Below are 12,430 nucleotides of genomic sequence, written 5' to 3'. Positions count from 1 at the left end.
TTTTTAAAATTTTTGTTCGACAACACTTATTGAACAAAATATGTCACACGTCAGTTGGAATGAGTTTGACCAAATTGAAATATATAGCATAAAAAAAAAGAAAATAAAACAAAAACCCGAAGTAAGGAAAAGGTATCAACGCTTTGTTTTTTTTTTTTTATTTTGTATTTAAATTGTGGATGTTCTTAGATAAATAAATCAATAAATGAATAGTTTGTCATACTGAAATTTTATTACCTCCCAAATTTAAACACAATTGTGAAGCTTTTCTAAGTACCATGTCCACGGTACGTTAAATTTGTTTGCTTGGGCCTCAGCCATAAACATGGCTTCAGCAGCATACATTGTGTGTGTAAATGGTTGGCAGGTGTCGAGTCATGCAGTTTGAAGTACTGTATTTAGTTGCATCGGTAATAAATACAATGAATAATGCTCTAAAGTCGCGCCGTTTGAAAACTCGTCAATTTTCTGTCCTATTGGCCGCCAGTTATTTCTTCTTTTTTTCTTCTCACAAATGCGTGTAAAAAAAAAAGTAACGTAGATTGGATAAGCGCGTATGTGCCAGTGAAATCGTATGTGTATCATACGCATGGTACATACAGCTACCAGCAGGGTTCAGTATCTCGCAGCTAGCCGAGAAACAACAATATCCCTTCTTTTGTGCAGTGTACGTAAGTGTATGTTCAATACTTGTGCCAAGTTTCCTGCAGAACGAGATGACGTTAGTTAATTACTTAAGTAATTAATTAATTAAAAGTTTGAAAATGCCAGAGATGAGACTAGTTTCGTTCTCGACCGGTAAAAACGACGCGGGAATACAACGTGCTAAAGGTTATAATTAGATGATTATTTATTTTGAACGGATTCACATTATATAGGCATTTGTGGTATGGTCACCTGTTAGGTGGTAAAAAATAAAGAGACAACACGTAACAAAAAGATGCGAATGGGCAGCAACGATACTTCCTTGTCGTGTTGTGGAAATCCCCCGAGTCGTTGATATGTAAACCTGATTTCATATTTCGCATGTCGTCGATCGTGGTTCGGCAATAATGCCAAGAGATGGCGCAGTTTTCAGCCTATATACCTGCAACCCATAATGCATTGAGCTACGGCATGTGCCTTTCTGTGTCGGCCATTTTGTAGTTTCCTTGAGAAATTGTGTTGAGTTGATTCTTCTCCTCGGTAAGATTTCTTTAAATAATAAAACGTCGTAGTACGTTATTATTTGAATGACGTAGATAATCGGATTCGCGTGTTTTCGCCTGATTATTATACCGTCGAAACATACTAATAGGGTGCGTGTCTCCACGCAGCGGTGCGCCCGCGGGGTCCGTAGTTGCGAGAAGAAACGAGTAAACGAAGCTGGCTGGTGAGCAGCCTATCGATAAAGGCACATGGAATCCGGGATTGTTTCGAAATGAATGGTGATTTCAGCAATGACACTTACTAAACATAAGTGGGCTAGAGCCAGTTGTCACTGTGTATTCGTATTCTTTAATACCCAGCCGCAATACGATTCTATATTTGGCCAGTCACATCCAACATATTGCATATCTTCTCTTTTCAAAATTCTTATCTCCAACTACGGGACCTTTTTATTTGAATACTATCGACGGGACACTACACGTTTACACGATTTGAATTTTAATTATTTAACGTCAATTATCAACCAACAATTATACCAAACTTACAGTATGGTTGTACATTTTCACCAGACAGTGTCCACTCTTTGACTAACGCATAACAATATTCAGGGGGAAAAAGTATTCTATTAAGCCGTGTGCACACACATGCATCTGTTCAAACATTTTTCTCCCTGTTCCTCTACACCGATGATTTAAAATTAAATTTCATCATTCGTTCAACGCCTTGTTCGAATATCTGATTAACCTTCTTGGTTCATTCAAAACGTTTATCCGACATTCTTGTTGCGCTGTTCTAGGGTACGTGTACATGAATGGGGACATTGGGAAGCTCCCATCAGGGGCGGGATACCCAACCACCCCTGAGTCCCTGGGTACAGTGGGGGGTGCACCAACCAATAGTACAACCGGCCTAGATTATAGCGTCATGAACGGAGGTCCTAGTGCAGAATTGATGTTAGAACAAGGTGCTAGCAGCCTAAGTCCGGCGCAGCAACATGCCATGAACATGGGAGGGGCAGCTGCTTACAGTCCGATCGACATTACGGCGCTCGGAGAGGCCTCTGCCTCCATCGGATCACTGGCCGACGTCTCCATGCCCGGCATACCTCTTGACCAATTGAAACAGATGCTCTCTTCGCAGCTCGAATACTACTTCTCCAGGTAGTAGGCAATCTTTGAAGTCACACCAAAAACATAATACATCTTCAAACTGTACGATGACGCATCAGAGTTTCCTACGTATTATATCATAGTTTGTCAGTTTATTTCAATTTTTGCCATATCAGAATACAAACATACACTGTACATGTCAGCAAAACTTACCCGAAACCTTTGTTGTAATTTGAGCTGAATACTCATGCGTCAGATTTTGCAGTTGAACTACTCTTCTTTTCTTCGTACGTTTATATGTGTGTGTGTATATTATTCATTTAAAATGGATATATTCATTTATTGATGTCTGATTTATACAAATTCTGATTGACCTTTGGTTCTCTCCGCTAAATATTTATTCACGCGGATTCTTAGAACTGATAAAGAGTTGCTGGTAAAATGTAATGGATTCATTCATTGTTTATTTGAAATCTTACAAGTTTAAAAATTCCGTTATTATCAAAGTCTAACCATGGTGAAAATTAAGCTCTGGCTACTACAATTATCAGTAAATTTATTAAATATTTAGAATTTCAGAGAAGATATCTTGGATCACAAAATTGGATTAACTGTTTGAACTATGGAGTTCACTAAAAATCCTAAGTTCCTGGTTGATTAGTATACCTGAAGCAGCCCTCCACAAATAAGAATAAAAAATCAAATTTCGTTAGTTCAAAAGGACAGTTAGATTCATATAATCTGGTTGGTGGAGAATGACAGATATTTACTTCTAACAATCCTTCATAACTCATCAAGAATATATCCATTTCCGTGTTTACAATTTGCGTGACTACATAATTTCTTTGATGGTTAACTTTGTGCATTTTATGTTCTTTTTTTCTTAAACTGTGTCGATTTTCTTCGAAATTTTTTTTCGTGATTGGAACTATTCTTCAACTGTGTGAGGAGATAAAAATGTGTTCATCAAAGATGGGTTTCTGTAATTATTTAATTTGAAAACTTTTGAACCCAAGTGGTCTGCGCCATGTTTACTCAACACATTTCAAGTTGAAAATATTATGGGTCAACTGATAGTTTCTGGCTCACGAGGCCCATGGCAAGGACACTTATTTGCTTTGAATTAAAGCCATCACATATGCATGAATAAATAAGCAAAGAACTCACCAACATTAACTTGTGAACATCAAAACGCTCGTTTACACTAATATTCCATCATATTGATCTCTTCAAATCGTTATCTCATTATTTTCTCTTAGCACTTGCTTCAAAATCACAAATTTTATTTGTAGCAGTTTATTTTATAGCTTATCACAATCCAAATTTGATTTTAAGGTATCTGTAACTTGGCTGTTTGGAATTATTGCAAGGCGATTAGAAAATTGCATCATACAATGAATACCTCTCTATTTTAGTAAATTTGCTGGATTTATTTTCTTCTTGTAACTTGGAACTGCTGTTAAATAAAGAATAACATAACGTTATTGCAAGTTTGTACATAAATTTATTTTTACTTAACAGAAAATTTATTCCACAAAACTGAATACAGTATGGTTTACATGCATATAGTGAAAAAGGCGATAAAAATTTAATCTACACTGCCAACGATTTGTTATTCGAACTTACACAGCGTTACAATGCAGTGACCTTGTATTTCTATATGATGGATTACAGTAAAGCACACTGAGGTCTCGAATTGCTGAATTATAGTTACCACTAACTGATTATCGTATCGAATGCATGTATTGTTCTATCGATACAAAAATAGAAAGTTACACGTTAATTTGACTAAATAATTTTTTAATTTTTCAGAGAGAACCTAGCCAACGATACATATTTATTATCTCAAATGGATAACGATCAGTATGTACCAATATGGACAGTAGCAAATTTTAACCAAGTCAAGAAGCTAACTAAAGATATCAAACTCATAACGGAGGTACTGAGAGAGTCTCCCAATGTCCAGGTGGACGAAGAAGGGCAGAAAGTAAGACCCAATCATAAACGGTGCATCGTTATTCTACGCGAAATACCGGATAGTACTCCACTGGACGACGTTAAGGTAAGCTTACATACATTTTTATTTTTTTTTTTTCCCCATCCATTGTTTGGATTGTTGTGTAATAGAATATTTAGGCAAAATTCATTTTAGACGCATCTTTCCGAGTAACAAGATCAATTCTTTACAATGATTCACAGCTGAGCACACAAACAGGAAAGCTAGGCAGTTTAATAATTAATCGCTGAGTTTACGGATGCATCAAATTAAGTTGTTAGCTTGTTGTGCAACAATGACCTGTTTTTTTTTTTTTTTTGATTTTTTTTCATTATAGAACACCACAATTCGTGACACTTTTTTTAATATACCAGTTACGGCAAGTGGGTAAATGTTATTTCATTTGAGACAAACAATTGCGAGTATTGCGATTAAAGTAACTGATTTTTATGAATCAAATGATACTTTTAATTACTGATGGCTTAATGCATCTAGAAAATATCTCAATGTCATCGGCATCGTATCGAGTTCTACCGAGAATATTACTTTTTCATAGGTATGAATATGTGGAAATCACTTTTCAACTTTCTTGTGGGTGCTTTTAGCGATTAAATAGGGAGACCTCCGTTTTCAAAACAAGCAAAAAATGTTTAGCTAATATTTTTATATCTGTTGGTGCATTTTGTAGGCGCACTATTCATACCCAATTAAATTTCACTTGATCTTGTTGAACATTTTTTTTTATCAATTGTTTATTCTCTTTTTTTTTTGAGTCTAACAATCAACCAATTATTCTCCAATCAACTTTAATTGAATATGGTATTTGACATATAGTATTATTATTTCAGAATTTATTCTCAGGAGAGGGATGTCCTAGACTCATTTCGTGTGAGTTTGCACATAATAGCTCCTGGTATGTGACTTTTGAATCCGATGAAGATGCTCAAAAGGCTTATAGGTTTCTACGTGAAGAGGTTCGAGAATTTCAGGTAATTATTTCCCTCATATTAAATTCGTATCGACGTATTTCATATCCGTATAAGTGAATGACAGTGCTCATCATGCTGCAAGTACACTTCTGAAATAGAAGCAGATGAAACGATATTAAAAATTCTTTTATTCGACACAGGGAAAGCCTATTATGGCTCGCATAAAAGCTAAACCAATGAACAGGCTACCTATCCCAGCAGTTACTGGCGTTGGTGGGATTAAAAATGGATATCGGACTACTCCACCTCCTCCGCCAGTTTATGATCCAAGCAACTACCCACCTGGCCAACAGCGCTTTATGTACACAACAAACGGCAATGCAATGCCGCAAACTACTATGCCACCGTATGCGAATCCAGTTATATATGTAAGTATGAAAATTTTCTTACTCAACGCTCTAAGAAAATATCGAGAGCTACAGTTTTGATCGACAGTCGTGAGCACACATGAGTTTGGGCAAACATATTGCAAGATCCTTGGTGGATTGAATGTTCATATTTCTAAACTGATTGTGGAACGTGTCGCAATTAAAAAAAAAAACCTTTATAGTCGTCTGTATCATCAATTTGAGAGTACTATAATACTACATCCTCGTTTTTAGCATCAGCCATTTTATCCTGCTGGTATGATACCTTGGACTCACGGCAGTCCCACCGCTTATTTTGATATGGGTGTGTTTACGATGAACGGAATGGCGCCACATGGTTCATTCAAACCACATAACACAAGATTCACTCCCAGAAACAGGTAAACGAAATTGAGTTAGCACTTCGATTGTCAGATTGCAACAGACTGCAAAACTGCGTATAACCCACGAATGAAAACTTTGTAATTTTTTCATAGAAATTTTGTTAATCATGGGGCGTTTAAGATAATAATTTGAATTCTGTAGAAATAAACAAAGGAATGGATCTGAGAGAGGAGGTTTAATGGACAGTGGAGGTGGAGGAGGAATGGGTTCCGCAGGCCGATCTAACCATCCTCTGATAAGTGGTGGAGGAGGAGGAGGTGGTAGCAGCGGAGGAGGAGGAGGAAGTGGTGCTGGTGGTGGTGGCGGAGGAGGCGGAGGAGGAGGTGGAGGTGGTGGAGGAGGCGGAGGGGGGGGTCCAATGGTATCTGGTACGAGCACATCGGCTTCTTCGTTAAGCTTGCCACCAATGAAGCCAACATCCTCATCTTCCTATCAGACTGGCACAAAGTTCCACTCTTCCCATGCGACAACGTTGTCGGGAGGAGAGCCTCCTCAGTTCAGTAGCAGCAGCAGTGGAAACAGCAGCAGCAGCAGTGGCGGCAGTCACGTCAAGGCATTGATAGAGAACGATGCTCAGGGAATGGACTCGCCTATTCAGTTTCCCCGCCATCGTACACATCGCAGGCCCAAAGACCAAGACGCAATGTCAAAGGCGAACAGTAACCCGCTTCCACCGATAAGAGAGTCCAATATAGCGAACAATTCTCAATACAATCGTGGCGTACAGTTTGACTTGGAAGCAGCAGCCTTCCCACCACTTCCTGGCCTGGATGCTGATCCTGCCAAGCTGCACACCGCCTCAACGGAGACCGCCGCAACCGATAGTTTGCAATCGCACTGGGAGAACAGGCTTTCAGACGTTGTAAAAGGTACTGCCAAGCTGAAAAGCACAAAAGATAAAGAGCCGACAGCGGGGGGGGTCGGTCAACAGCATCAGGAGCAACAACATCAACAACAACAACAACAACAACAACAACAACAACAACAACAACAGACCAGCAACAGCAGCAGGTCAGCAAGTCCTGGGTCAAGCACAGGAGGTCCGTCGTCGTCCGGTACCTTAGAGGCTGTCGCCAATTCTGGCACATCGTTGGCAGCACCCACCACCTCCACAGTCTCAAACTCCAATTCCTCTGCCAGCAACACTGACTCTACAGACATCGCTCTCAGCACGATCACTCTCACTCCCCCGTCATCTCCCGATAAGTGAGTGCGCTTTATTCTTACACAGTAATTACACGCTCGGCACGTGCATTCATGCATATGTAAGTGTATACCTCTCCGCTCTTTGTATACGACTTACGTATGTATGCAACGCATGTGTTTATGTCTATACATGAATATATTTCTCTTAATCACTCGCTCCCTCACACTCTCATCGTTCTCACTCTCTCTCTCTTTCTCTCTCTCTCTCTCTCTTTCTCTCTCTCTCTCTTTCTCTCTCTCTCTCTCTCTCTCTCTCTCTCTCTCTCTCTCTCTCTCTCTCTCTCTCTTTCTACGGAATGCAACTACGAATTTAATTTAATTTTCAGAGTATTCTTTACGAAATTATTGCTATTACTATTATGATTATGATTACTATTATTATTATTAGTAATTTTACTTTTGATTGCTTTTGATAGTTTCTCCCCCCAACCCTTCTTGTATTTGTTTTCTTTTTTCTCCTTTTATTTTTTATCACTATTTACAATAATAATTGAAGATAAAATTTAATAAACATGTGTATAAGCACATATACATGTCTACATATGCACATTCACGTATATATATGTATTCTATAATATGTATATATGTATGTTAATACACTCAATAAGGCAGAAACGAAAAGGAAAATTTGTATAAAAGTAGTATACAAGCACATAGTTTGGAGGCTGAGGCTATGCTGAGTTGTGTTAAATGTTTTGTTTGGCTGTGTTATGTGCTACTACATGCTGATATTGCGGATGTGCTGAACGTACCACATATTTAGATACATATATATATATATATATATAACCCTTATATATATATATATCACCCTTGTACACTCAATAATGGAACGTGCAGTAAACAAAGCAAAACACGTACGCTTTACGCATATATGGATGTAAAAAATTTATGAAAAATAGAAAAATGAAAGAAATTAAGAGACGTACAAAGGAGTTCCTGCACGACTCTCAGGAGTGATTCCGCTGTTGCTGCTCTACTGCCCATATGTGTCGGTTAAATATTAGATATGATGCGTGTCCGGTTTTATTGATTTGCCATTCTTGATTAATATCTAATTTGTTTTTGACAATTACTGTTGTCGTTGTCAATATTTACTTTTTCTATTTCTTTTCTCTTTGTTTTTTTTTTTTTTGTTTTATTTTTTATTTTTTTTTTTATTTTGTTAGTTTCACAGAATTACTTCTCGTCTTTATTATGTTATTTTTATTTTTTACGTTTTATTCCCTTTAATCCCTGTATCCCTGTAATGATAGTTACATACAATATCAGGGATGGTGACATTTGCATAAACGCAAGTTTTTCGTCCGATCGAAGTAAATAATAGGTGCACTGTGATTGTTCCTAATTCTAGAATAACAAATAACGAAGAGAAAGGAAATGGCAATTAAAGTCTGCAAACAATTACATCAGACCTAGTATAAAAATGTTGGAACAACCGTGTTTTTTTTTTTTTTTTTTTTCCTTCATTTCTTCTTACACAAGATAGTCGACAACAAATATCCACTGCTAAACGTATAAATGACGCGCTGGTTATACATATATTAATATTAAATTAATAATATAACATAAATGTCACAAAAAAAAAAAAAAAAATCCAAAAAATAATAAAAAAGCGACAAACAAAAAGTGTATGAATATATGCGAGAATGCATTCAGTACTACGTGGCGGCACAACGCACAGGTTTCTTCTCCTATGCAGGTTGGGTATCAAGTGCCTGTACTGTTGCTACACATGAACAATACTTGAGGACTACTATAATATTCAGGGTTCTTTAATATTATTATTATTATTACTATTATTATTATTATTGTATTAATGTTATTATTAATTGTTCGGTTTCAAGTTACTTTTAAAGGCATTTTGATTAAAGTTTTAGTTTTTAATATCAATAATTATTAAGCTGTAATTTTCGACGAGTAAAAAAAAAAAAAAAAAATACAATAAAAAAACAGAAAGCATGGTTCATTATTATTTGGTCGTGACTATAGGTAGAATCATTGTCAATGAAAGTAAATAAACGATGTGTATACTGGTTTGTTAACCGTATGTGTTGCAACCTTGCAAGACCCATTCCCTAAAAGACACAAAAACAAATCTTTGCTACTATTTGTTGGAGAAAAAAAAAAAAAAAAGTCAGAGAAAAGTTATTTATTGTGCGGTATTGCCAAACTCCGCAATTATCGTGCATGCCTTTTTTTTTTTATTTCTTTTCTTTTTGTAAAGCACCCTGTTTTTTTTTTTTTTTTTCTTTTTCTTGTCTCTTACTTTTTGTATCTGTTAAATTTTTATTTTATTTTTTTCTTCGAATTACCTCGTTATTATGATTCGTATATGCACGTCTTCCTGGTAAAGTTCCTATATTACTGTAATACACCGCTGACAGATTTGTAAAGACTGATGACACAAACATGGTGAACGGCGTGGACGAGGCTATTAGTACAAATCCACATGCGACGGAGGATGTTGAACCGGTAACCAGCTGCAGCTGCAACGTCTCTTCTACGCACCAGAGTAACCAGATACAATCAGGAGTGACGTCGAGCTCTCTTATAGTAAGCGATTAATTCGATTACGTTAACAAATTTCGTCCGTTAATTGATGATTATATCAAAAATTTGCTATTTTTTAAATGTCTTTGTCGATCTTTTGTACAAATATAATATTTTTCTGTATATCAAGTATGTAACATTAATACGAATTTTGCTCTTTTTTCCTCATCAGGACCTCACCAGGCCGAGCTATGCTCAAGTAGCGCAACATTGCCGGGAACTACGTTGTACAAAACACAAAACTGATGAGAAGGATGGAAATATGTAAGGCCGATATGTAAGTAGAAGTTTTATTTCATTGGACATATATGACAATTGTTAGTCTAATATTCTGTTTTATTTTATTTTTTTTAATCATTCGTTGAGTTCAAACTGTGGTGAATTTGTAATTTTTTTTTTTTCCCCCTCACGTCTTATTTCATTTACTCAGATCATCCATTTATACAGTTGTATATACTCTTACAGATTTCACTGCAATCAATTTCAATAATTAGCAGTTACATGCACCTGAAAATGGGTTGGACGGGTCGTTTGCCAGCCGCTTTAATCTTAAAGCGAGTATGGTAGGCATTGAAAAAACAAATAACAAAGAAAAGATTATAAGAAAAATGAGAAACGAACTTTTTACATTGTATACAGTGACTTTGCCTATATTATACTAATTGTGGCATCGATAAACGACAAATGATAAACGAGAAGAAAAATCATAAAACTAAAGGAGAAAAATACAAAAAAAATTAAAACAGCAGACAAAAAAAAATATATATATAAAACCCAAAAAAAAAAATGAATAATAATTCAACAAAAACCAAGTATTCAAGGAAACAGTAATTTTTCCCTTACAATTAAGAAAATAATATTAATTGCTGACAGGATAATACACTGTGTAGGAGAGTGTCGTCGGTACTTTGGTTCGGTCATTTCGGAGGTATATATTAGTTGAAATTTGTTTCGATTTTTAAAAAAATCGTGAGTGAATACATACCTTTAATATATTTATTTGGAAAATAAATTTACTTCTTTTCACACAAATTATCGGGCCGTAACTATAAAATGTTCACTACCTTCGTGCCAAATCTTGACACTTGTTTACAGCTTGTATGTTTTACAACATATAACTTTGGCCAATCGTCTTTCTGTAACAATTTTGAGTAATTCATATTTATATTCCATATAGGGATAAAGTTCAACTTCATGTTTGCTGTCAATTTACCTTCTCAACATTTGTTGTTCAGTTCAAAGTAGGAAACGAATTTGAAGCAGTTTAAATCTATTAAATTTTCATTTTTTCTTTTCTTTTCTTTTTTTTTTTTTTTTTACCTCATATATTCCAAAGTTCTTTTGTCACGTTGATATGAAAGAGGAAAAAGGTCTTGTAATTTCCAGAATGTCAGCGATATGGTTCTGCTTATAGCAATTTTCTTTGCTCATGTAGTTATAAAAAATTTCAACCAACCAGATTGGCGTTGACGATGGTATGTACATATATATATGTGTGTGTGTGTGTGTGTGTGTGTGTGTGTGTGTGTGTGTGTGTGTGTGTGTGTGTGTGTGTGTGTGTGTGCGTGCGTGCGTGCGTGCGTGCGTGCGTGCGTGTGTGTGTGTGTGTGTGTGTGTGTGTGTGTGTGTGTGTATGTATGTATGCACATAAATAGACATTATACCCTTTTAGCATCCATGCAACCGTTTTTTTTTTTTTTTTTTTTTCTCGTAAATATTTCCCAACAATATTTTATCGCCACTTCAATGGTTATACGCTATGTTGGAATTATTTTGCTACAACACGTATATTTCACACCTTATGAACATTTCATTAATTCCAATAAAATTCAATCAGTAACAACGTAAAGAATTTGATTTGAAATAAAAAATAACGTTAACTTCAAAACCATTCGTGTCTTTTAAAGAAGAAGAAAAAAAAAAAACTAAACTCTTGGTTGATTTGGGACGCTAGGGTGTTTTGGCGCCGAACGAGTTGAACTTTTGCGGCGGATATAAAAAAAGTAATTGTTACTTGCTACTATGGGCATTATAATTGGCGTCTCGTGTGGGGAATTAGTTATATCTTAGCTCGATATTATTACTTGTTATGGACATTCTGGAAAGTAGTTTCTTTTTTCTTTATCTCGAACATGCAAATTGTAATACTAAACAATTTCAAATATATCATGATAACTTTACTGCCGTTATAGACCCTTGTTACGGCACTGTTTTATTTTCTAATGATATATTGTTGAAGAAATTCATAATAAAAAATTAAAGAATATCAGACGACGTAGATTTATGCTTTAGCAAGTAACATGATAATTATACCAATATTAATATTAATAATAATAAATAATAACAATAGTAATAACAATAATAACAATAATAATATTAATAATAATATTAATAATAATAATAATAATAACAATAATAATAATAATATTGATAATGGTAATGATATAAAAAGAAGAAGAAAACGAAAAAAGATTACAAAAAAAGATGTCACGAAAATGGTATTTGAGCACACAAATAAGTGCCTCAAGTGTTGTGTATATTACAGGAGCTTGGCTTTAGATGTTATACATAATTATATGTAACTACATAATATAATAGTTAAGAGCGCATATGATATATTTGTTACTGATATGCATGCAGAATTAAGGTTGCTGAAAGATTGAGAAAACAAAACAA

The 12,430-nt window shown here is 35.4% G+C and overlaps 1 protein-coding gene across 1 annotated transcript; it reads left to right on the top strand.

The window, feature by feature from the left end:
- Positions 1-628: 628 nt before the first annotated feature.
- Positions 629-10,701, top strand: LOC124299374 (la-related protein Larp4B-like). The gene is made up of 11 exons (XM_046752570.1): positions 629-831; positions 1,946-2,309; positions 4,071-4,320; positions 5,103-5,243; positions 5,384-5,611; positions 5,846-5,991; positions 6,137-6,234; positions 6,343-7,201; positions 9,589-9,757; positions 9,927-10,031; positions 10,220-10,701. Exons 1-10 carry the CDS (start codon positions 765-767, stop codon positions 10,020-10,022), a joined length of 2,418 nt encoding a protein of 805 aa, XP_046608526.1. The 5' UTR covers positions 629-764; the 3' UTR covers positions 10,023-10,031; positions 10,220-10,701.
- The last annotated feature ends 1,729 nt before the right edge of the window (positions 10,702-12,430 follow it).

This window comes from Neodiprion virginianus, chromosome 2, assembly GCF_021901495.1.
Source record: "Neodiprion virginianus isolate iyNeoVirg1 chromosome 2, iyNeoVirg1.1, whole genome shotgun sequence".
Taxonomy (NCBI): Eukaryota; Metazoa; Arthropoda; class Insecta; order Hymenoptera; family Diprionidae; genus Neodiprion; species Neodiprion virginianus.
The sequence above is the reverse complement of the archived record's forward strand: the minus strand, read 5'-3'. Positions and strand labels throughout refer to the sequence as shown.

Excerpts from the sequence above, each read along its gene's own strand:
- LOC124299374 (XM_046752570.1), top strand. The coding sequence starts at position 765 with ATGCCAGAGATGAGACTAGTTTCGTTCTCGACCGGTAAAAACGACGCG. Across the intron at positions 7,202-9,588 it reads CCCCCGTCATCTCCCGATAA|ATTTGTAAAGACTGATGACA; the intron begins GTGAGTGCGCTT and ends CACCGCTGACAG. Across the intron at positions 9,758-9,926 it reads TGACGTCGAGCTCTCTTATA|GACCTCACCAGGCCGAGCTA; the intron begins GTAAGCGATTAA and ends TTTCCTCATCAG.